We start from the raw sequence: 24,817 nt of genomic DNA on the forward strand, positions 1-24,817 counted from the left end.
ACATTGCGAGGAGCTCACCGCGCAAGGACGATGGAACAAAGAAGAGTCAACGTGGAACATCAATCGCCTAGAAGCCCGGGCAGTCCGCTTGGCCTGCCTTCGACTCGCTCACAGACTAAGGCACAGAGCTGTCAGAGTGATGTCCGACAACGCCACCACGGTGGCCTACATCAACCGGCAGGGCGGAACCAGAAGCCGACAAGTCTCTCTAGAGATCGCCCCACTGATGGTTTGGGCAGAGGCGAATCTGCAAGACATCTCCGCCGTCCACATTACCGGGAAGGACAATACCACAGCAGACTTCCTCAGCAGAGAAAGCCTGGATCCGGGAGAGTGGCAGCTGTCCCACACAGCTTTCCAGATGATTGTCGATCATTGGGGGATTCCGGCCATGGATTTACTGGCGGACAAGTCCAATGCTCAGGTACCCAGGTACTTCAGCCACAGGCGCGACCCGTTCTCACGCGGCATCGATGCCCTGGTCCAGCCGTGGCCTCCAGGGACTCTCCTGTATGCCTTCCCTCCGTGGCCTCTGCTGGGCGCCCTCATCCACAAGATTCAGACTCACTGGGGCCTAGTTCTTCTAGTGGCACCAGACTGGCCAAGAAGACCCTGGTACGCGGACATGAGAAGACTACTGGCGGGGGAGCCCCTTCCCCTGCCTCCTCTCCGGGACCTTCTACATCAAGGTCCCATTCTACACGGGGATCCAGCTCAATTCTCTCAGTCTGGCCCTTGAGAGGGCTAGACTGAAGAATCGAGGTTACTCGGGGCCCGTGATTGATACACTCCTCCGAGCTCGCAAGTTTTCCACATCCCTCACATACATCCGGATCTGGAGAGTGTTTGAAGCCTGGTGCGACGCTCACGACACCAATCCACATGCCACCACCATACCTATTGTGTTGAATTTTCTGCAGGATGGGCTTCAGAAGGGTCTCTCCCTCAGCTCCATCAAGGTTCAGGTAGCGGCACTGTCTTGCTATGGTCCCAGGAGGGATGGCAAGACCATCGCCAAACACCCTGATGTCTCTCGTTTCCTGCTGGGTGTCAAGCATATTCGCCCGCCACTAAAGTGGCCTGTGCCCTTATGGAATCTTAATCTTGTTTTGGATTTCCTCGCGGGATCCACCTTCCGACCCCTTCGGGGCTTGTCTCTTCGGTCTCTCACCCTGAAGTTGGTGTTCTTGCTGGCGGTGTGTTCCGCACGCCGCATCTCTGAGCTACAGGCACTGTCCTGCCGTGATCCCTTTCTACGAATCACTCCGGAGGCTATCCATCTTCGGACGGTTCCCTCCTTTCTACCTAAAGTGGTTTCACAGTTTCATCTTAACCAAACTATATCCTTGCCTACCACGGTAGGTTTGAAGAAATCTGAAGAAGGCCGTTTATTACGCCATCTCGACATCGGCAGATTGCTGCCCAGGTATTTGGACGTGACACAAGACCTGCGAAAGACGGACCACCTGTTCGTCCTCCACAGCGGGAAGAAGCAAGGTGAAGCGGCCTCTCGGCCCACCATTGCCCGCTGGATTCAGGAAGTTGTCAGAGCAGCCTACGTGGAGGCTGGGAAGGCTCCGCCTCTTCAGGTTAAGGCTCATTCCACCAGAGCACTCGCAGCGTCCTGGGCGGAGTCCAGGATGCTATCACCTGCAGAGATCTGCAAAGCAGCGACATGGTCCTCCCTCCATACCTTCTCCAGGTTCTACCGCCTGGATGTCCAGGCCAGGGAGGACTCTGCTTTTGCGAGGGCGGTACTACATGGTCCTCAGGCAGCCTCCCGCCCTGGCTGGGAGTAAAGCTTTGGTACATCCCATTTGTTCTGAGTCCATCTGGCTACACGCCAGGAAATGTTTGGATTACTTACCTGGTAATCCCCTTTTCCTTAGTGTAGACAGATGGACTCAGCATCCCACCCTGCTGCCTGTGTACATGGGTTCACCGATTCCAGGTAAGCCATGGCTTTTCTTTCCATGAGAGCGTACGCTCTATCCGGGTCCACGCCTTCCGGTTGTGAATGCTGGCGGTCTCCAGCCACTGTCAATCGGTCAGGGGGATCCTGTTTCTCCTTTTTACTTTTCACTGAGCGTCAGTACACGCATCCATAACAGCTTTTGCAAGGAAGATTACTGAATCGCTGCGCTTCCTGTGGGGCTATATACCCCCGTGCTGACGTCAGATCCGTCTCCAACTGCTAGCACGCGGATACTATCCCATTTGTTCTGAGTCCATCTGTCTACACTAAGGAAAAGGGGATTACCAGGTAAGTAATCCAAACAATAATGAAGTAACATTTAATAAAGGAATGTGTATTTAAGAAATGTTATGGTGAATGATATTGACTGTATGAAAAAATATACAGGATCCCTTATTGTGATTCAGTATTATTGTGCAACAGTTTGGACTATGTAGCGGGAACGGTGGTTATTTTATCATATGAGCATGTTATAAACTGAAATTTGCCTTGAAACAAGACTGACATACAATCATTCAGAGAAGCAGAGCTATACTGGCTGGACTGCTGTTCTTGATTTCTCACAGCTGCTCAATTGATACAAGGTATTTTTCTGCAGCTACTCACTGTAGCACTTGTCATGCAGTTGTTGCTATAGATGGAAACCAGCAGGGAGAGTGCCTGCTGGTTTCCATCCACATGGGTTGGAACAGGGTCCTGACCTATTCATCATTTGCCTAAAATGAACATGAGATAATGTGGTAGACAGGGCATTATCACAATCCAAACTACAGAAATATTTCTCTCCCAGTATAGGAAAGATTTTATTCTCTTGACTAACAGTATTTTTTGTGTTTAGGTGCTGTGCTAGTCTTTTTGCCAGGAATGGCAGAAATTAAGATGCTGTACGAGCAGCTGCAGTCGAATGCACTTTTCAGCAACAGATGTGCTAAGCGGTAAGTCAGAAACTGTTACTTGGAATAGCTATAGCTTATGATTGCTCCATCTTTTTCTATCTCTCCCAGTGGATACACCATTGCAGGCAGTATTTCCCATTGTCTTAAATGGGGATAATCACTGCATTGTTTTTCAAAATCTGTAAAAATACATTAACTTCCAAAATTTGGGATTCACAAGAATTTTGACTTCCAGTCCCATGTGATGAATTTAAATAATAAAACAATGAATCTGTGATACTCTATCCCAATTTTTGAAACAATCAGTTTATTCCTTGGTAGATATTTTGCATATCAGCATGCAATCCACTGTTGTACATATCAGGCTTAGGTGCCAGCATTGTGGGTGCTTGAGCACCCCCAATATTATCTCCTGCTCTTATGAAGATCAGAAGCTAAAAGCTCTGTGCTGCAGGGTTGTTGGGGAGATTAGTAAGGAAATGCTGCTGTCTCCTTGCTGCTGCTCCTGTATCCTCATGCAGCCCATTGGCTGGCTGTGAAATACAGGCGAGGACAAGCAAGAAATGCCTCTCTCCTCTGAAACTGCTGTGTCAGCCCCCTGCAGCTTGTTGGCTGGCTATAGAATGTCTGACCAATGGGTTGCAGGGAAGGGCAGGCACTGTACTTCTGCCTCCTAGTTACTGCTCCCATCTCCCCCTGCAGCCTATTGTCTAGCTGTATAATGTCTAACCAGTGGACTTCCGGGGGGCCCAAAGAGTAGCAGCACTATATGACAGTCTTTCTAAGGTACAGTGGTGATGGGAGGGCTGCTGATAGAAGGTCTGGAAAAGGTAAAAGCGAGACAGGAACTATAAGGAGGTTGAGAGAGGGGCTGAGAGAACTTCTAGAAGATGGCTTAAAAGGGGATACTGGCTGGGAGACAGAATACTGCTGTGAGGGTCTGGGAGAGGAAGTGAAAGAAGGAATTGCGGCTGGGACAGGAGAAGGCAAGGAACTATGATGGGAAAAGGACTGGAGCTGTGGAAGAGGGCTCAGAGAAGATGGGCTGTGAGAAGGAGACAATAGCTGAAAGAAGGGAAAAGGGGCTACAAGCTGGGAGAGAAGACATGGGCTATGATAAGAGGAACAGGAGTGAATGGTTGGGTAAAGGGAACTTAAAAGGGAGAGAAAAGTGAAGGTTATTGGAAAAGGAATTTGTGGACAGAGGAGAGGGGGCTGATAGGGGTGGTAAATCAAGAAGAGTGTTGTAAGAAGAGGGGATCATGTTGGAGGGAAGAGGTGAGGAGAGATATGAAGGGAGAGATTAGAAGGAGGTAAGAGAAAATAATGAGCTGTGGAGAGACAGATGGTGGATAGAGAAAAATAAATGGTAGCTTTTGGTCTTCCTTTCATTTATCTAAGGTTAAAAGAAAAAAGGAATGAGAGAAAGCTAAGAGCCAACTGCAAGCAGAAACAGAGGATAGATTCAAACTACAGACAAATGTTGAAAATTGTTAATGTTCGGTGAAGATTTCTGCACTAGCTGTGCAGGGTCAAAGGGGGGGGGAAGGTGATATCCTCCCTTCTTTTTGAGCCCTAAGCCCCCTGGATAAATAAGGTATTTTATTAACAGAATGGGGAAGTGAGAGCAGGTTGTGAGGGCATACAATATCATAGGCTCAAAATTGCTTAAAAATTTGCAACTCCAGTATTCAGGGGCTGTGATCAGGGCTTGAACTGAGGGGGATTTTAGGTGAACGTTGTTCCCTTTTGTTCACAAAAAAAAAAATAAAAATTTCCTAGTGTGTAGATAATTGGACTCAGGACCAGTGGGTTTATGCTCTCCTGCAGCAGATGGAGACGGAGCAAACTGACACCATTTGAAATGACAGGTACCAGGAAGTGGATCCCAATTTTAAGCAAAAGAAAACCTAAAATCCAACACACCGGGAAAGCCACTCTTCAGATCGCGACTAATCCCAGCCCCCGCTCACCTGCCCTGGCCGCGTCCATGGGTGCCAGTCTCTGGGGCAGCCCCAGTCCTCTCTCCCATCCTCCCGGGGGCAGCCGGTGCCAAGAGCGAGAGCAGCCCGGGGCGGATCGCGAGGCGGCTTCCAGCAGCCCTTGCCGGTGATGGTGAATGGGCGCACGCCGTGACCTCTGACGTCCAGCCGGGCGCTGAGGTCACGGCGTGCGTGCGTTCATGCACCTTCGCTGCCATGAGCGCACGCCGTGACCTCTGAAGTCCAGCCGGGCACTCAGGTCACGGCGTGCGTTCATGCACCCTTGCCGGCGGGGGCTGACCTGACGCTCGCTGACCTGACGCTCCACACTAACGCAGGGGTAAGGGTAGGTGGTAAATTAGCAGGTTAAACATGCGGCAAAACTGCAGGTTAAAAAAGCAACAATCGGGGCACACGTTACTGTATGGGAGGGAATAGCTAATCCGATCGTTTACATCTCATATACATGCCGCGGGCGGAAAGGGTTTCCCGTTGATTTAAAGAAGCGGTAAGGATGGGTTAAAAGGGATAGTGAATCGCGGGTTGGACTAACGCGGCCAAATTGTGAGTAGAAAGCGGGTTAGAAGCAGGGTAACCACGGCCGCATTTTACTGTATCGGCCTGTAGGTTAGGCTTTGTTCTCACATGCCCCATGGTAGGCTGTGGTGGCCATTTTTGTGCAGTCTTCTGTGTGTGCTGCTGCTCTCTATAGATCATTGGCGTGCGCAGCGCGCCAGCTCTGCACATGCATTGTACACTCAGTTTTTAGCATGCTTTTTACGCACACAAACTTCTTTACAAGCTTAATTTGGCACATAGGTTGTGCGTGTGCCTTGCTGCGCTTTCTTCTAGGCGCTTTATTTTTGGGCGCATTTCATTTTTTAACACGAGCCGTTCCAATGCACGTTTACCGCCGCAGTGGTGCCGATAAGCAAGAAGCATCTTCCTATTTGTGTTGCCTGTCATATTTGGGCTTCTCAGCCTGACCTGGCTTCTAACCTGTCAGCGCTGCTCAGACTCTCAGGGAAAGTTATCTTCCTCTGATTTTGCTAACCAGGCTCTTCCCATTCTGATAATGGCTTTGACTGGGGGGATGCCAGATCTTGGTTCTCCCTTGACTGGCTCCTCCGCTGGCAAGGGTAGTTCTATGGGACTAGCTCCTGTTCCTTCTGGACTTGGTTTGGACCTGGCTGCTTTTTCTCAGATGGAATTTTTTCAAGGCATAAAAGCCTTTCTTTCGGCACAGTCCTTAGTTTCCCCCACTTCTGTCTGGTCGGACCCTCAGCCGGTGGCTCCTCTCTCTTCCAGTCCTATGCTTAATCACCGGGGCTCGCCTCTGCTTCCTGTGGGTGTTCCCGACAGAATCTATATGGCACTGATGATGATTATCCTGAATCCCTGGAAGATAGGGAAATTCCTCCAAGGCTGGAACCAGATCAAACCATGTTGCAGTTCTTTCATAGAGATGAACTGCTGGCCCTGATTTCTCAGATCTTGAAACAGATGGGTGTCCCTGGTTCTGATGTCATGTCAGAGCCGAGGAAGAATCCTATTTTGGTTTCCTTACATAAAGCAGCTTCTTTTTTTTTTTCCTGTCGATGCCATTCAGGAATTGATTGATCTGCAATGGGACGCCCCAGAGGCAAATTTTAAAGGGGGTCGGACATTGGAAGGTCTGTACCCCCTGGATCTGGCTGTGAGAGAGCGTTTGCATTTTCCCAAAATGAATTCCCTTGTTTGTACTATTTCTAAGCAGACTATTCCCCGTAAAGGGAGGAGCAGCCTTGAAGGATATACATGATAGAAGGATTGAAGCTATTCTTAAGCAAGCCTTTGAGGTGGTGGCGATGAATATACAGATTGCCTTCTGTTGTGCCCTAGTGGCGAGATCTTGTCTGCTTCTCTCTCAGGAGGTTGATGAGTCTGGAGGGAATTCCAGAGCGGTTATGGAACCTGCTGCCAACTTTTTAGCAATCACAGGCTGTGATTTGGTCCGGACCTCTGCCAAAGGAGTGGCTTTGGTGATAGCAGTTAGGTGTCAACTGTCGTTGCAATATTGGTCAGCTGATGCAGCATCCAATGCCAATCTTACCAAGTCTTGCTCTTATTTGGGAGCAAGTTGGAGAAATTGGCCAGTAAGTGGGGCGAGTCTTTGGTTCCTCTGTTGCTGGAGGATAAGAAGCAGTTAGTGCTGCTTTGGTATGAGAGGTCGTCTCTGGGGTTCCAGGTGTTTTCATTCCTATAGATGGAAGACCTTTCAGCAGACTCAGCCTTTCAATAGGTCTCTGTCCTTTCGTCCCAGACAGCCCAAGAGAGGAGCAGGCTCGGGTGGCGGACCTGCCCGAGCCTCCCAATGAAGGCTTGCCGACCCAACTTCTGGAACAGGAAATAGGGGGTTCCCTGTACGTACCAGGATCAGTCCAGACTGCTGGGTTATGTCTCCCCTCCAGCAGATGGAGTCAGAGAGAAAACTGAACGCACCCCCCAGATATACTGGTGTGCCACCTGCTGTCCTTAAGTATTTCCTCTGACTCCAGCAGATGAGAGACATAACCTGCGGTTTGTCCTGACTAAATTCTTTTCAGGTGTTTTCTTCTCTTTTTTTCCGCCTAAACTATCTACGCTGTCTAGCTCAACTGTGTTTTCCATAGTTTTACAAAAAAAAAAAAAAGAGTGTTTATTTCTTGGGTGTTCTTAATTTAACAGCGGTGCTCGTTTTGGCTCAGTGTTCAGGCAGGCTTGGAGAGCCTTGCTCTCCCTCTATACCCGGATTAAGTGTCCCTTTGGTCTTGGGGGAGAGTTCACCGGTGGGCCGGTCACCCTCCTTTCCCCCCCCCCCCCCCCCGGGGGCTTGTTTGCCAGTGGAAACTGAAGAGGGCTTTTCTTAAATTTAAAAAAAAAAAAAAAAGTTACTCCATCGCGAGCACTTAAGTCCTGCTGGTTGCAGGCAGTACTCTGTTTTATGCCCTAGCCTGCCGCGCTTACCAGGGACTCCGGAGGGGGTGGATTGTTATTCACCCGGCGCTTTTTCCAGCTTCTGTTTGGCGCGCTTTTTGGTTACTGGGTAAGCTCTTACCTTTGGCGCATCTTCTGTCCTGTCTCCAGATGCCGCGATCTTCGGCCTGCACGGCCTGTGGTAGGGCGGGGGCGCGACTCTCCAGGGAGGGTCTCTGCTCCCGTTGTATTCCCGGGGGCGAGGGACCCTCCCGGGGGCCGAGCGCTGCCCGCAGTGGCACGGTACCGTCTTCTTCAGCACGGCAGGGGAGACTGGCTGCCACGCGGTCGTCAGCCCCGCCTCCCTGTGAGAGGGAGCCGGCGGCCATTTTAGACGCGCGGCAGCCTGCTGAGTTGGATTCGGAGGATGAGGGTTCCTCTCCTCTCTCGCCGCCTGATTTAAGCCCACGCTGTGGAACTAGCCTGAATGGTCCTCCAGCCCCTCCCCCTTCGGGCTCCACTAAACGGAAGGTGCCTTTCTCCTCAAAGTTTGTACTTTTAATGCATCAGGCATTCTTAGAGGCAGAGGCAGGCTGGGAGCCGGATGACCCCCCCCCCCCCCCCCCGCGAAGGTTCCTAGGGTGTCTCCTATCACAGGCATAGCGGGGGTGACTAGAAAAGCGGGGGCTTCAGGGGGAGCCGGCAATATATCTTTAGGGGACACGAGGGATCCGGGAAGACTGGATGTCGACCAGGGATCTCCGGATGCTGCTGAGGCAGGGGTCTCGGAGCCACAGGAGGCTCTCGAGGGGGATGACCCCGAAATTTTGCGCCTGTTTGGCAAGGATGAGCTTAATTTTCTCATCCAGCATGTGTTAAAGGAGTTAGAGATTCCCGCCCTGCAGCAAGACACAGATACGTCTACGGGGGATGTAGCAATGGCGGGTTTGAGGGCCCCCCCGCAAACTTTTCCTTTACATCCCAAAGTTGTACAGCTGGTATCTAAAGAATGGGAGGTTCCAGAGGCATCCCTGCGTGTTAGCAGGGCGATGAATAAGTTGTACCCTCTGCCCTCACAGTCTTTGGAAATTTTTAAGGTTCCTGCCGTCGATTCGGCGGTCACCGCTGTGGTGAAGCATACTACCATCCCGGTCACGGGAGGCGTAGCGTTGAAGGATCTTCAGGACAGGAAGTTAGAGGTTCTCCTGAAGCGCATGTTTGAAGTAGCGGCCCTGGGGGTCCGTGCAGCAGCTTGCAGCAGTATGGTGCAGAGAGCCACTCTCCGCTGGGTTCAGCAGTTGCTTACCACGCAGGAGCTCCCGCCTGCCGAGGCGGAGCAGGCCAACTGCGTGGAGGCGGCGGTCGCTTACACAGCGGACGCCTTGTATGATTTGTTACGAACCTCTGCCCGTACTATGTCCTCAGCGGTCGCTGCTCGCCGATTACTTTGGCTTCGCCGTTGGTCGGCGGACGCCTCGTCTAAGTCGCATCTAGCCACCTTCCCCTTCAAGGGGAAGTTATTGTTTGGTGAGGAATTGGACCAACTCATCAAAGACCTGGGGGGATAATAAGGTATATAAATTGCCGGAGGACAAGCCCCGTCAGTTTCGTCCTTTCGGGAATGCGCGATCCCGGTTCCGGGGGCAGTGCAGATTTCGCTCCGGAAGGGGTGGTTCTTTTTCGCAGAAACAGCAAGGCCCGAGGTCGCAGTCGTGGTCTCCTTGGTCTTCTTCCTTTCGTGGCAGGCGGCCGCAGCGATTGGGAGCTTCCCAGCAACCGTCCGCCGGGAAACCTCCCCAATGAAGGCGCGCTGGCCCACTCCTCCTTCCCCCGCATCGGAGGTCGGTTATCCCTGTTTTGGGAGGAGTGGGTCAAAATCACGTCGGATCAGTGGGTTCTCGACGTGGTGCGCTACGGTTACGAGTTGGACTTTGCTCGGCCCCTCCGGGACTTTTTTATGATATCGCCTTGCGGGCCTCGAGAAACGCAGCTGGTTATCGCCCAGACGGTAAACCACTTACGGGCCCTCGGAGCGGTGCTACCCGTTCCCTCGGACGAGACAAGAACGGGCCGCTATTCCATTTATTTCCTAGTCCCGAAGAAGGAAGGTACGTTCCGTCCTATTCTGGATTTGAAGCGAGTAAACAAGGCGTTACGCGTTCCCCGGTTTCGCATGGAAACTCTACGGTCTGTTATTGCGGCCGTCCACAAGGGAGAATTTTTGGCTTCTTTGGATCTAGCCGAGGCGTATCTCCACATCGGAATCCGGGAACGGCATCAGAGATATCTAAGATTCATGGTGTTGGGAGAACATTACCAGTTTTGCGCCCTTCCATTCGGCCTAGCTACGGCTCAGAGAGTGTTCACCAAGGTTCTTGTGGTAGTCGCAGCCTCCCTGCGACGTCAAGGGGTATTGGTACATCCCTACCTGGACGATTGGCTCATACGGGCGAAATCGGAGAGCGACTGCAACCGGGCGGTCCAGTTGGTGGTACAGCAACTTCAGTCGCTAGGCTGGGTGATCAACTTTGCAAAGAGCCAGCTAATTCCAAGTCAACGATTGGAATTTTTGGGAGCGCGTTTCGATACCCTGGTGGGCAAGGTGTTCCTGACTCGGCAGAGGATGGAGCATCTGATGTGTCAGGTGCAGAGGCTTCTGGGTCTCCACTTGCCCACAGCCTGGGATTATATGCAGGTCATTGGACATATGGTGTCTACTCTGGAGATGGTACCGTGGGCTTTTGCTCATATGCGGCCGTTGCAAAGGGCTCTCCTTTCGCGCTGGGATCAGAAATCCGAGGATTACGGAGTACAGTTACCTCTGTTGGAGCCGGCGCGATCCAGCTTAGCGTGGTGGTTGGTCCCGGACAATCTGCTACAAGGAGTGGACCTCGAGCCCCCCATTTGGGTCATAGTGACGACGGATGCCAGTCTGACCGGTTGGGGAGCTGTCTGTCAATCACGTGCGGTACAAGGATCGTGGACCCCTCGCCAAGCTTCATGGTCCATCAACCGTCTGGAGACCAGGGCGGTCCGTCTCGCCTTGCGTCAGCTTCTGCCCTTGGTGCGGGGACGGGCAGTTCGGGTCCTGACAGACAACGCAACCACGGTAGCATACATAAATCGCCAGGGCGGCACGAGAAGTCAGCAGGTGGCGGTCGAGGCGTCCTTGTTAATGACCTGGGCGGAGCGCCACCTCGCCCGCATCGCGGCCACTCACATCGCAGGCGTAGACAACGTGCAAGCGGATTATCTCAGTCGTCAGCACTTGGATCCCGGGGAATGGGAGCTCTCGGACCAGGCGATGAGTCTCATCACCCGGCGATGGGGGGTGCCGCGACTAGACCTGATGGCAACTCGGCTCAACGCCAAGGCAGCGCGTTTTTTCAGCCGGAGGCGAGAACACGGATCGGAGGGGGTGGATGCTCTAGCGATTCCATGGCCTTATCACATCCTCCTATATGTGTTTCCCCCCTGGCCCTTGGTCGGCAAGGTGTTGAGGCGTCTAGAATCCCATCAGGGTCCAGTGATTCTGGTGGCTCCCGAGTGGCCAAGAAGACCATGGTTTGCCGACCTCGTCAATCTAGCCAGAGACGGGCCTTTACGGTTGGGCCACCTTCCGAACCTTCTTCGTCAAGGACCAGTATTTTTCGATCTAGCGGATCGCTTTTGTCTGGCGGCTTGGCTTATGAACGGAGGCGCTTGAGAAAGAAAGGTTATTCTGAACCGGTGATTTCTACCTTGATTCGCGCGCGGAGACCCTCTACCACGCTTGCTTATGCCAGGGTGTGGAAAGTTTTTGATTCCTGGTGCACGGCCGCCCAAGTTCAGCCTCGTCGTGCGGTCATAGCGGACATCCTTACTTTTCTTCAGGATGGTCTGAAGAAGGGGTTAGCTTACAGTTCGCTGAGAGTCCAGGTGGCGGCTCTGGGTTGTTTGAGGGGAAAGATTGAAGGCTCCTCTCTCGCATGTCATCCGGATGTGTCCAGATTCTTGCGCGGTGTTCGAAATTTGCGTCCTCCTCTCAGAGCCCCTTGTCCTTCCTGGAACCTGAATTTGGTACTCAAGGGCCTCACCGTCGCGCCCTTTGGGCTGCTGAAGCGAGCCACCTTAAAGGATCTTACCCTCAAGACAGTGTTTTTAGTGGCTATAGCGTCCGCGCGTCGGGTATCGGAGCTACAGGCACTCTCGTGCAGGGATCCGTTCTTGCGTATCTCTGACTCCGGGGTCTCGTTACGTACGGTTCCTTCGTTCTTGCCTAAGGTCGTATCGGCTTTTCACGTCAATCAGTCCGTGGACTTGCCGTCGTTCTCGGAGAAGGAGCTGCGGTCTTCTCATGGTTCCGACTTGAAGCGTTTGGATGTTCGTCGAGTGCTTTTGCATTATTTGGAGGTCACCAATGCTTTTCGGCGGTCGGATCATCTGTTCGTGTTGTGGCAGGGGGCCAAAAAGGGTTTACAGGCCTCTAAAGCAACTATTGCCCGATGGCTGAAGAGCGCGATAGCAGCCACGTACATTGGGTGTGGTAAGTCCGTTCCAGACGTGGCTTAAAGCTCACTCTCTCCGTTCACAGGCGTCTTCCTGGGCTGAGAGTACTCTGGTCTCTAGCCAGGAGATTTGCAGGGCGGCCACTTGGAAGTCGTTGCATACTTTTGCCCGACATTATCGAGTAGATGTTCGGGGGTCGTCGGCCGATTCTTTTGGCAGCAGTGTGATTCGAGCGGGACTCTCAGGGTCCCATCCCATTTGAGGCGGCTTGGGTACATCCCAGCAGTCTGGACTGATCCTGGTACGTACAGGGAAAGGAAAATTATGTTTCTTACCTGATAATTTTCGTTCCTGTAGTACCAAGGATCAGTCCAGACGCCCGCCCTATATTGTGCAGGAGACTCCGCTCGAATCCCGTTTTCTATCACACTTCTGGTTTGAACATGGTAAGTGAAATTTTCCTCATGTCTCTTTTGGGGAAAGAATGTCTTCGGACTGCAGATTTGTTGTTCGCTTCGTTTGCGCATTGCGTTGGATTAGTTTGCCTTTTACTGTTTTTTGCCTTACTTACTACTTGAGCTAGACAGTTGCAATGGTTCTTTGGCTAAGTGTGCGGAGGAGTTCTTTTCTTCTTCTGCTTTGTTATCCATTATACTGAAGGACAGCAGGTGGCACACCAGTATATCTGGGGGGTGCGTTCAGTTTTCTCTCCGACTCCATCTGCTGGAGGGGAGACATAACCCAGCAGTCTGGACTGATCCTTGGTACTACAGGAACGAAAATTATCAGGTAAGAAACATAATTTTCCTATGTCTCTCTCTCTTTTGTCAGAGGTGAGTTGGGATCATATTGGACCAGTGGGTCCTGGAGGTGGTATAAGAAGGGTATTCACTGGAATTTTGCAGTATTCCTCGGGATGTGTTCATAGTGTTCCCTTGCCACTCCCTACAGAAGAAGCAGGCAATGAGGTTTACGCTTCAAAGGCTCCTTAGACTGTAGGCTGTGGTTCCTGTGCCCACAACTCAAAGAATGGGGGCGATATTCCATTTATTTTGTGCCAAAGAAGGAGGGCTCCTTTCATCCCATCCTGGATCTCAAGAGGGTCAAATCAATTATTTGAAGGTGACTCATTTTCGCATGGAAACCTTACGCTCTGTGATAATGGTGCAACAGTCGGGGAAATTTCTCATCTCCTTGGATCTGTCAGAAGCTTACCTTCATATACCCATCCGATTGGAACACAAACTCTTTCTATGCTTTATGGTATTTGGGTGCCATTATCCGTTTCAGGCACTGCCTTTTGGTCTAGCCACCTCTCCCAGAACATATTTTCCAAGGTTATGGTGGTGGTAGTGGAGGCCTTGTGAAAAGAAGGAAATCAGGTGCACCCGTATTTGGATGATTGGCTGATTCGAGCCAAGTCTCTGGAAGAGAGCCGCCTAGTGACCCACAAGGTGATCTCCTTATTGCAGGAGCTCAGCTGAGTGATGAAACCTGTCCAAGAGCAATCTTCATCTATCCCAGTCATTGGAATATCTGTGGGTCCAGTTCGACACGGGACAGGACAGTTTTCCTACCGGAAGTTCAGATTCAGAAATTGTCTCAAGTGCATCAGTTGATAAACATCATATGACAGATGGTGTGGTCCTACTTGCAGGTGCACAGCTTAATGGTGGCTACCCTGGAATTGGTGCCATGGGCATGGGTTCATATGCATTTTCTTCAGTGCTTTCTGCTATCTCTTGGAACCTGCAGTCTCAAGAATATGTAATTCGGCTCCACTTACCAATGGAAATCTGCTCCCACCTCCAGTGGGTGGTTGCAGGAGGATCATCTGAGAAAGGAAGTTCACTTGTCCTCTCCGAACTGGTTGGTACTCACAACAGATGCGAGTCACCATGGTTGGGGAGCTCACTGTCTGGAGTTAATAGCCCAAGGATGTTGGAATCTGAAGAATACCACTGGAACATCAATTGTCTGGAGGCCTGGGTGGAACAGGCTGGCATGCTTGCAGTTCAGCCATAGGCTGTGGAATCAAGCGGTTTGCGTGATGTCATACAATGCGACGACAGTGGCCTATATAAATCGCCAAGGAGGAACCAAGCGCCAGCAAGTGTCGCAGGAAATAGACCAGCTTATGGAATGTCGGAAGATCATCTGCAGATGATCTGGGCCTCTCACATTGCAGGAAAAGAGAACATAAAAACAGATTTGCTCCACAGGGAGAGTCTGGACCCAGGAGAGTGGGTGTTTTCAGCTGAGGTATTTCAGCTAATTGTGGATCGCTGGGGCCTTCCGTTCCTAGACCTACTAGCAACTTCTCAAAATGTGAAGGTTCCTCAATCCTACAGTCATAGGAGAGATCCATGGTCCCTGGGAATAGACGCTCTTGTACAGGTCTGGCCAGAAGACAGATTGATTTATGCTTTTCCTCGGTGGCCCTTGTTGAGGAGTATAATTCGTAAGATCGAAGGCCCCAGGAGGCTAGTACGCCTGGTGGCACTGAATTGGCCCATGCATCTGTGGTATGCAGATTGGCGACAACTCCTGGTGGAGGCCCCCCTTCATCTTCTGCCACACATGGACCTGTTACAGCAGGGAACAGTTCTTCATGAGGATCCAACTCGATTTTGTCTTACGGTTTGGCCCTTGAAAGTGCTCACCTGTTAAAGCGTGGTTATTCCTCTGCGGTGATTGCCACCTTACTCTGCGCTTGCAATTTCTCCATTTCCTTGACTTATGTGCAGTTTGGAGAATTTTTTAGGCCTGGTGTGAGAAGTGGGGTGTTCTTCCTCATTCAGTTAAAATCCCCCTCATTCTGGAATTGCAGGATGGGTTGAATAAAGGTTTGGCTCTTAATTCCTTGAAGGATCAGGTTGTGGCTCTTGCCTGTTTCAGAGGCCTAGTGAATGGTGTTTCATTGTCGTCTCATGCTGATGTGGCCTGTTTTTTTGATGGGAGTGAAGCATCTTCGGCCTCCCTTGAGGTTACTGGTTCCTTTGTGAAGTCTTAACTTGATGCTGGATTTTTTGGCGGGCCCTATGTTCTGACCACTGCATAACCTTTCCTTGCGGTTGTTAACCTTAAAGACTGTTCCTGGTAGCTATATGTTCAGCACGTCGAATTTCTGAGATGCAGGCCTTGTCTTGCCTGGAGCCATTCCTTCGGGTGACTCTAGGGGCGTTTACAACTTCGTACTGTTCCATCCTTCTTGCCCAAGGTAGTCTTGGACTTTGGGTTGAATCAGTCAGTTACTTACAAACCCTGGATAAGGTCAGGGATGTGGAGGAGTACCTCCTCTTGTGCTCCTTGGATGTCAAGTGACTTGTGCGGTATCTGTGGTTTCTGAACCTTTTCGAAGGATGGATCGCCTGTTTGTTCTCCATGGCAGGAGTAAGTAGGGCGCTCCGGCTTCGTGGGCTACCGTAGCTCACTGGATTAAGAAGGTGGTCACGGCCGCATATGTGGATCATGGAAAGCTGTTGCCAACTCAGTTTAGGGCTTATTCCACTAGGGCTCAGGCAGTGTCATGGGCAGAGGTTAGTTTGTTGTCTCCCGTTGATATCTGCCGAGCTGCAACGTGGTCCTCCTTATGCACTTTTTCCAGGTTTTATCATCTAGATGTACTGGCCTGGGAGGATACAGCCTTTGCACGTGCAGTGTTGACTGGACCGTGAGCGGCCTCCCACCCTGTTGGGGAGTAGCTTTGGTATATCCCACTGTTCCTGAATCCATCTGTCTACACACTACAAAATGGAGAAATTACTTACCTGATAATTTTGTTTTCCTTAGTATTAATGGATGGACTCAGCTTCCCGCCCTCGGCGTCACATGAGTGTGTCTGTAGTCCTCCTGTGGGGCTTTGGGTGCCAAGGGATTACTGGTAAGTGTTCATCCAATCCCTAGCTTGAGGTACCTAGAATCTTACGTGAGTTCAGTGTTTATGGTTGGTTGAATACAGTTCTGGTTACCTATTTTTAATTGTTTTTAATCCGTTTTTGCTAGTCTGTCCACAGTTGCTTTTGAAGAGAACACTGGCAGGCTAGGGTCACTGCAGGGCTATATATACTGTGATGTCAGCTTGCTCCGTCTCCATCTGCTGGCAGGGGAGCACAAACCCACTGGTCCTGAGTCCATCTGACTGCACCAAGGAAAATGAAATTATCAGGTAAGTAATTTCTCCATTCCCTTGTTATATCCCATAAGACAGAACTAACTCCGGGCATTCCAAATTGAGGTCAGGAAGTTCCACATGCTGGGGAGAGGCCTGGATTTAGGCATGGGCAATTGCCTAGGGTGCCAGATTTTGAAGATGCCAAATATCCAGGCAAAAGATAAATGCAAATGTACCAAGAAGGAACCTGCTTTCACCATCTACTTCAAAGAGGCACTGCTAAGACATTCTGGAGGGAAGCTGGGTGGTTGGTGACCTTCCCTCACTTTCCAATATCTAGAATCTCCCACCTTTCACACTCCAATTCTCCACACTCCAATCCTGCCTATGATCATTAAGATCTTAAATCTGGCCCTGACTGGGTAAATTCTGACTGCTGATCTGCTAGGGCTCAGGACATGCAAATGATGGAGTGTCTTATGTGGACTCTACCGGTATGGGACTGGCTCTGGCCTAGAATCTGTGACTGCCAGGAGACATGCTGCAAGGGTGGGGAGGCGGATTTTCCAGAAAAAAATAACTGAGGGAAGTGATCCAAGCCTGTGGAGGAAAGGAAATCACAAATTGAAAGATGATCTGAGCCTGCTAATGAAGGAAAGCTTAACATGTTGATAAAGGGTGGGAATCAGTGAAGGGATGACTGAATTAAGTATGTAGAGGAAGATATCTGGCTCAGGAGGGATGAGGAGGAACCTGCTGGGGATTGGAGGGATGAGAAGAGAACTGAGGGGGACAAAAAGACAGGTGGGTGGGAAATGGGGATCAAAGCAGCCTTGGGAAATGTAGGAGTGGAGCTGGAAGACAGGTATTAAACCGCCTCCTTAAATATAAATTTCAAAGTATGCCCATGGAAGGAGAGAATTAAGAATGCAGATGGAGTAAGGAGGGGACGAGAAGAATCTGAGAGAAAATGGGGTTGAGAGAGAATGATGGTGACAAGTGAGGGTGGGGAAGAGACTGTGGTGTGGATGGGCTATTGCAGGGGGAATGGAGCAGGAGGGAGAAAACTGATGGGATGAGCTGGGGTTAGGGATTAAGAGTAACCAGTGGGACTTTGTTGTCCCTAGTTTATTTTGGCCTGGCCACATGAGTCTTCTCTATGTCCACATTACCTGCTCCTTTCTTGACATTTAAATACAGGATGGTCAGTCACACTCATAACTCACTGTTTTATTTTTTTTCTTTTTTGCTGGGAGCGCTATAATTTGTGTTTAGCATCCTCAGTCAATTCCAATAGTTGGAATGTATGTTCGCTTTCAAGTCAGATTGGTTATTCAGACTAGTCTGAATGTCAGTCTGGGATGTTCTGGCTTTCTGAAAAAACAGTGGGATACTAGCTCATTTTGCTGCAGTGCATTAATATATTGGTAATATGTTGACACAGAATCTGTAAGTGAGCATTTTGGTGGCCTGCAATTGGTTGGTCAGTGGAGTCAGCATTGGAATATTTGTCCTAAAACAGTCTTTCATATATACTATTTTGCCTGTGTGTAAGGAAGTAGTGTGCAAGTGGCAATGAAAATCAAAAATTGGTGGAAAAGATGATATTTTTTTCCCCTTCTCCTCAAGGTGTATCATTTATCCACTCCACTCGTCGCTGTCTAGTGAAGAACAACAAGCTGTGTTCCAGAAAGCTGCTAGCGGAGTCATTAAGATCATATTATCTACTAACATCGCTGAGACCTCTATAACAATCGATGACATCGTCTATGTGATTGATTCTGGAAAGATGAGAGAAAAGAGGTAGTGTTTTCCAGAAAGTTCTGCGCTTATGGTAATGCTGGAATATAGTTATTTTTAAATACAGCTTGTTGTAAAACTGTAAACTAAAAAAAAAAAAAATTACACAAGTGTATAAATTAGGAGACGTGGTGGGTTGCTGCAAAAGCCATCCATTGCTGAAGAATATCATATTCTCTGAGGACAAGCAGGATGGTAGTCCTCACATATGAGTGACATCATCAGATGGAACCCCAACATGGAAAACTTATGTCAGAATTTCTAGAACTTTGACTTCCCACACTGAGCATACGCAGCATGTCCTATACCACGAGGCCACATGGGGTCCCTCTTCAGTCTCTTTCGATGGAGCTGCAGCATATTGGTTTCTGAGCTCACTTTGGCCTTTTTGACCCTTTTTGGATAACTTTTCCATTTTTCTACATCAGGTCCCTCTCTGTATCTCCATAGCATTCCTAGTATGGGTTTTCAATGTTTATTGGTAAGTTTCCTTTCGCATTTGATTCCCCACAGTGGTGGGCATTCTGTGCTCACTGGCCATTGATGCCCATTGCCATTGATTTTGATCTAGCTTGCTGTTTGTTTTGTCCCATCATGGACATGTCCGGGTTTAAGTGATGCTCTCAGTGCCGACTACCATGTCCATCACTGACCCTCATGATGAATGTGTCATCTGCTTGGGGGCATTGCAAGACGTCTGGGGTTACTGTAAATGCACCCACATAACCCCAAAAGGGCGTTGTCTTTGTCTCGACAAGATGGAGTGCCTCTTTGGGTCAAAGTAGTCTGAGCCATCTGCATCAGCATCTAAGGACCATGGAGCTGCATTGATGGACACAGAACAACATTAACATCAGTGGGACCATCTTCTCTGTCTGTGCCTTCGGTTGATAGGAGCACCAGAGACTGACTATTATCGGCTTCTTCAGGCTGAGGACATTGAGTTCCTTATCATTGGCCTCGGCACTGTGAAAAGACTGTGTGTTGAGCATTGAGGGAAGCTGAAGAAGCGTTGGCATTGGTCTCTGTTGATGCATGGTGCCGCGTACTGGGATGCACCAGCTCATGCTTTGATGCCCCAGAAGTGACCCCGCGGCAAGGAATTCCAGACCTCCATTGGTGATGGGGGTCTGCAATGTTCTGCACTGGTCCAGAGCCAGTTGCCGATCCTCCAGTCAGTTCCAAAGAGGATCTGGTTAACCCTTCCTTCCTCCCAGTCAGTGTTTGCATCGGCAGTGTTTGAGGAAGAGCTCAAGCGGCGAGTGCAGCTGGCAGTCAAGCGGGCGATGCAGGACATCGGTCCCATGGCACCAGAACCAGCACCGTCCGTCTTGGAGCTGCTATTAGAGAAGTTCCATCTGCTCATCTGGTGTTTGTACCCAGGATGGCATTGATGCTCGTTGGGGAACTGCATCCTTCCCCTGCCAAATGCGGTAGTTATGGCCAGTTCCTTGGAGGAGGAAGCTCTGCCTATGCTGACTAAGATGCCGGGACCAGCAGCTCCCAGTCCAGCCCTGCCAGTGCCTGTACCTCTGGCAAAGGCCGAGCGCCCAGGGCCACATCCCTGTCGATGTCAGTGAGCATGAGGGCCCCTGTTATCCTACATTGATAGCTCTTTTGGGTCTCACCTCAGACCCTTCTCCTCCATTGGAGCGAAGGAGGTCTCCGCCTCAGGATCTAAACTTTGCTGGTTTTGTGCATGCAATGACGGAGGCCATCCCTTTTCAGTTGCTGAAAGAGGAGAATGCCAGGAACCTATTGCTTGAAATCCTCTAGTTTGTGAAGCTTCCTAAGGAGGTTGTGGCAGTCCTGGTGCACGACATCCTTAAGGAGTTACTGCTGAGGATGTGGAAACACCTTTTCAAGTTGCCTCCCATGAATAAGAAGGCTGACGGTGTTTACCTCATCCAGAAGGCTCCTGGATTCAGTAAGTGACAGCTTCCTGACCAATCAGTGCTAGTCAAATCTGCTCTCAAGAGCCAAGCGGTCTCTGACCCATTCCTTTGCACCCATGGGGAAGTATCACAGTGTGATGGGGACGCTCTTGGAAGAGGTTTTTCAGGGAGCCATGCTCCATTGCCTGCATAGCTTCCTACCCACTCTACATAAGAACATAAGAAAATGCCATACTGGGTCAGACCAAGGGTCCATCAAGCCCAGCATCCTGTTTCCAACAGTGGCCAATCCAGGTCATAAGAACCTGGCAAGTACCCAAAAACTAAGTCTATTCCATGTTACTGTTGCTAATGGCAGTGGCTATTCTCTAAGTGAACTTAATAGCAGGTAATGGACTTCTCCTCCAAGAACTTATCCAATCCTTTTTTAAACACAGCTATACTAACTGCACGAACCACATTCTCTGGCAACAAATTCCAGAGTTTAATTGTGCGTTGAGTAAAAAAGAACTTTCTCCGATTAGTTTTAAATGTGCCCCATGCTATCTTCATGGAGTGCCCCCTAGTCTTTCTACTATCCGAAAGAGTAAATAACCGATTCACATCTACCCGTTCTAGACCTCTCATGATTTTAAACACCTCTATCATATCCCCCCTCAGTCGTCTCTTCTCCAAGCTGAAAAGTCCTAACCTCTTTAGTCTTTCCTCATAGGGAAGCTGTTCCATTCCCCTTATCATTTTGGTAGCCCTTCTCTGTACCTTCTCCATCGCAATTATATCTTTTTTGAGATGCGGCGACCAGAACTGTACACAGTATTCAAGGTGTGGTCTCACCATGGAGCGATACAGAGGCATTATGACGTTTTCCGTTTTATTCACCATTCCCTTTCTAATAATTCCCAACATTCTGTTTGCTTTTTTGACTGCCGCAGCACACTGAACCGACGATTTCAATGTGTTATCCACTATGACACCTAGATCTCTTTCTTGGGTTGTAGCACCTAATATGGAACCTAACATTGTGTAATTATAGCATGGGTTATTTTTCCCTATATGCATTACCTTGCACTTATCCACATTAAATTTCATCTGCCATCTGGATGCCCAATTTTCCAGCCTCACAAGGTCTTCCTGCAATTTATCACAATCTGCTTGTGCTTTAACTACTCTGAACAATTTTGTGTCATCTGCAAATTTGATTATCTCACTCGTCGTTTTCTTTCCAGATCATTTATAAATATATTGAAAAGTAAGGGTCCCAATACAGATCCCTGAGGCACTCCACTGTCCACTCCCTTCCACTGAGAAAATTGTCCATTTAATCCTACTCTCTGTTTCCTGTCTTTTAGCCAGTTTGCAATCCACGAAAGGACATCACCACCTATCCCATGACTTTTTACTTTTCCTGGAAGCCTCTCATGAGGAACTTTGTCAAACGCCTTCTGAAAATCCAAGTATACTATATCTACCGGTTCACCTTTATCCACATGTTTATTAACTCCTTCAAAAAAGTGAAGCAGATTTGTGAGGCAAGACTTGCCTTGGGTAAAGCCATGCTGACTTTGTTCCATTAAACCATGTCTTTCTATATGTTCTATGATTTTGATGTTTAGAACACTTTCCACTATTTTTTCCTGGCACTGAAGTGAGGCTAACCGGTCTGTAGTTTCCTGGATCACCTCTGGAGCCAGTACTTGTGGGACATCTTTAAGCAGGTGCTGGAGGTAGCCAGGCAGTTGCCTCAGCAGCAGCAGGGCACCGTTATGTTGCTAGTGCATAAGGGCCCAGAGTGCACAAAACAGGAGCTCGATGTGACCCATGATGTTTTCAAAATGGCATCAAGGGTCTCTGCAGCAGGAATTGGGGCCTGCAGAATGGCATGGTTGCGGACCTTGGATCTCCGACCAATAGTACAGGAAAGACTTGCTGTCATGCCATGTACTGAGGAGAATCTCTTTGGAGATAGGGTGAAGGATGTGGTGGCCCAGCTCCAACAACTCTCCACCAGTTCTCTGGACTCGTCGTCTGCTAGGAGGTCGGCGAGATCGGGGCAGAAGTCCTTCTTTTGCCAGAGGAAGTACTATCCTCCCTCCCCTCGCTCCTGTCAGCTGCATCAGGGCTCTCATGCTGTTCCAGGCAGCAGAGAGCTCCCAAGGCCCAGCCGGCACCTCAGTCAACTCCAGGGATGGGGTTTTGACTGGGTTGTAGGGAGCATAGTCCAGTTACCCGTACCTAGGGCGATGGATCTGCCAGTCAGGGGCAGACTGTGGTTCTTTGCGAACCAGTGGCTCAGTATAATCTCAGACCAGTGGGTCCTTTCCTTTGTCTGTCAAAGATACAGATTGAATGTATTGGATGCCTCGCCAAATTGCCCTCGGAGCCCATTTTGGGGGCTGGTAGTGCATCAGGAAGTACTACTAATGGAGATCATCTCCCTCTTAATGGCCAGAGTGGTCAAGCTTGTACCACCAGGGCAAAGAGGGTGGGGATTTTACTCCAGGTTCTTCCTGATTCCAAAGAAAACAGGAGGACTCCATCCCATCCTAGACCTAAAGGCCTTTAACAGATTTATCAGAAAGGAAAATTCAAGAATTTTTCCCTGGGCACATTGAGGCCACTTTTATAAAAAGGGGACTAGCCATGCTCTCTCATTCTGAAGGACGTGTACACCCACATCGAGATCTTCCCAAGTCACCTGAAGTATCTCCATTTCATGGTGGAAAAATAGTACTTCCAGTATCGTTTCCGTTTGGGCTTGCATCAGCTCCACAGGTCTTTAGGAAATGCCTGACCATAGTGGTGACGCACCTCTGCAGGCTGGGGGTGCATGTTTTCCCTTGTCTGGATGATTGGTCAAGAGCACATCTCAGCAGGGGCTGTCATGTCTATGCTCTTGACCATTTATTTATTTTATTTATTTATTTAAGGCTTTTATATACCGACTTTCTTGATACAGATCAAATCAACTCGGTTTACATCGAACTAAGCAGAACTATAACCAACAATTCAACAAGAGACATTTAGAAGGAGCATAAAAGTTACATTATAACAAGGTTGCCTTAACTGGGAGAAGGAAAAAAAGAGGGGGAGAACGAAAGATAAATTATTATTATACAATAAATTACTATATACAATGGAGTATGGGATGGAGGCAGAGGCCAAACCTCATGATAAGTTGTGAGCAAGATTAGCGTTTGATTATTTACATAAGTGATATGATGATTCTAAATCAGGCTGTAGAGCTAGTAGCTGGGAAGGCTCGGCAGAATAGCCATGTCTTTAGTTTCTTTTTGAAAGTTAGTAGACAGGTTTCCTGCCTGAGGTCCGGAGGCATGGCGTTCCAGATAGAGGGTCCTGTGATAGAGAATGTCCTGTCTCTGATGTTTGAGTGGTGAACTATTTTGATTGGGGGAACATGTAAGGATCCCTTGTAGGCATCTCTTAAGGGTCTGGTCGTCGAGTGTAATTTGAGAGGGTGTGAAAGATCTAATGGAGTTTGATGGTGAATATTTTTATGGATGATTGTCAGTGATTTATGAAGGATCCTGAAGTTTACTGGGAACATTTGGGTGTTGGAGTCACTAGGGTTCTTCAACTAGCTGAAGTCCCATCTCAGCCCATCACTTAATTGGACTTCATAGGAGCCCTGCTTGACACGGTTCAGGCCAAGGCCTTCCTGCCTTGTCAAAGGGCCATTACTCTTATGACCATTGCAGCAGAGATTCAGCAAGTGTCAGATTGTTGGGCCATATGGCCTCAACAGTTCACATCACTCTCTTGGCATGATTATACATGCGCAAGGCCCAATGGACCCTGAGGTCACAGGGGCATCAGGCCACACATAACCTCCAGCAATGCATCTGAGTCACCTAGCCCTTCTGGGACTTTGTCCTGATGGTGGGTACTTTCATATCTGGAACGGGGGATCTCTTTCCAAGGTGGTCCTGCCCAAATTGTTCTTACCATGGATGCATCCACTCTGGGCTGGGGAGCTTATGTAGATGGGTCCAGGAACGATGTTGCCAAATCAATGTCTTGGAGCTCTAAGCGATCAGGTATGCACTATGGGCTTTCAGAGATCGGCTGTCCAACAAAGTTGTCCTGATTCAAACCAACAACCAAGTGGTGATGATGTGTGTCAACAAGCAGGGAAGAACAGGGTCGTACCTCCTGTGTTAGGAAGCAAATCAGATCTGGTTATGGGCCCTGTCCCTCTGGATGGTGCTTAGGGCTATGTACCTGGCCGGAGCAGAGGATATGTTACTGGATAGACTGAGTTGTGCTTTCAGAACCCTTGAGTGGTCTCTGGACCAGGGGGGTGGCGAATTGGATATTCTGCATCTAGGGAAGCCCGTACATGGATCTCTTTGCATCCCCTTGCAACAGAAAGGTGCATTGTTTCTGCTCCCTGTACAGGACAGATGGCGAACCAGCCTCAGATGTCCTCACCTGGCATTGGGGCGATGGAGAATACAAGTACAGAAGACCAATAGCGAAGACTCTCTTGAAGCTTCATGAGGACAGATGGGATATGGTGAAATTACTACTTACTTGATCATTTCCTGTCCTTTAAAACAGTTAGACTAGGCCAGAACAATGGGTTATGCACACCAACCAGCAGATGGAGACAGTTCATCAGGCTCGCTAATGTCACTCTTTATATACCCCTGTTTTGACCCAAGCCTGCCACTATTCCTGTAATAAGCTAACCATGGACAAGTTTAAAACCAATC

At 49.4% G+C, this 24,817-nt stretch overlaps 1 protein-coding gene across 9 annotated transcripts in view; it reads left to right on the top strand.

Moving 5' to 3' along the window:
• DHX57 (DExH-box helicase 57) overlaps positions 1-24,817 on the top strand; it is a 473,349-nt gene that overhangs the window by 218,493 nt on the left and 230,039 nt on the right. For all 9 annotated transcript variants that reach the window (XM_029594371.1, XM_029594374.1, XM_029594373.1 and 6 more), the window contains 2 exons: positions 2,814-2,910; positions 18,019-18,192. In XM_029594371.1, the coding sequence (XP_029450231.1) occupies positions 2,814-2,910; positions 18,019-18,192 (271 nt within the window). The remainder of the gene's footprint in view (positions 1-2,813; positions 2,911-18,018; positions 18,193-24,817) is intronic.

Source organism: Rhinatrema bivittatum, chromosome 3, assembly GCF_901001135.1.
Source record: "Rhinatrema bivittatum chromosome 3, aRhiBiv1.1, whole genome shotgun sequence".
Taxonomy (NCBI): domain Eukaryota; kingdom Metazoa; phylum Chordata; class Amphibia; order Gymnophiona; family Rhinatrematidae; genus Rhinatrema; species Rhinatrema bivittatum.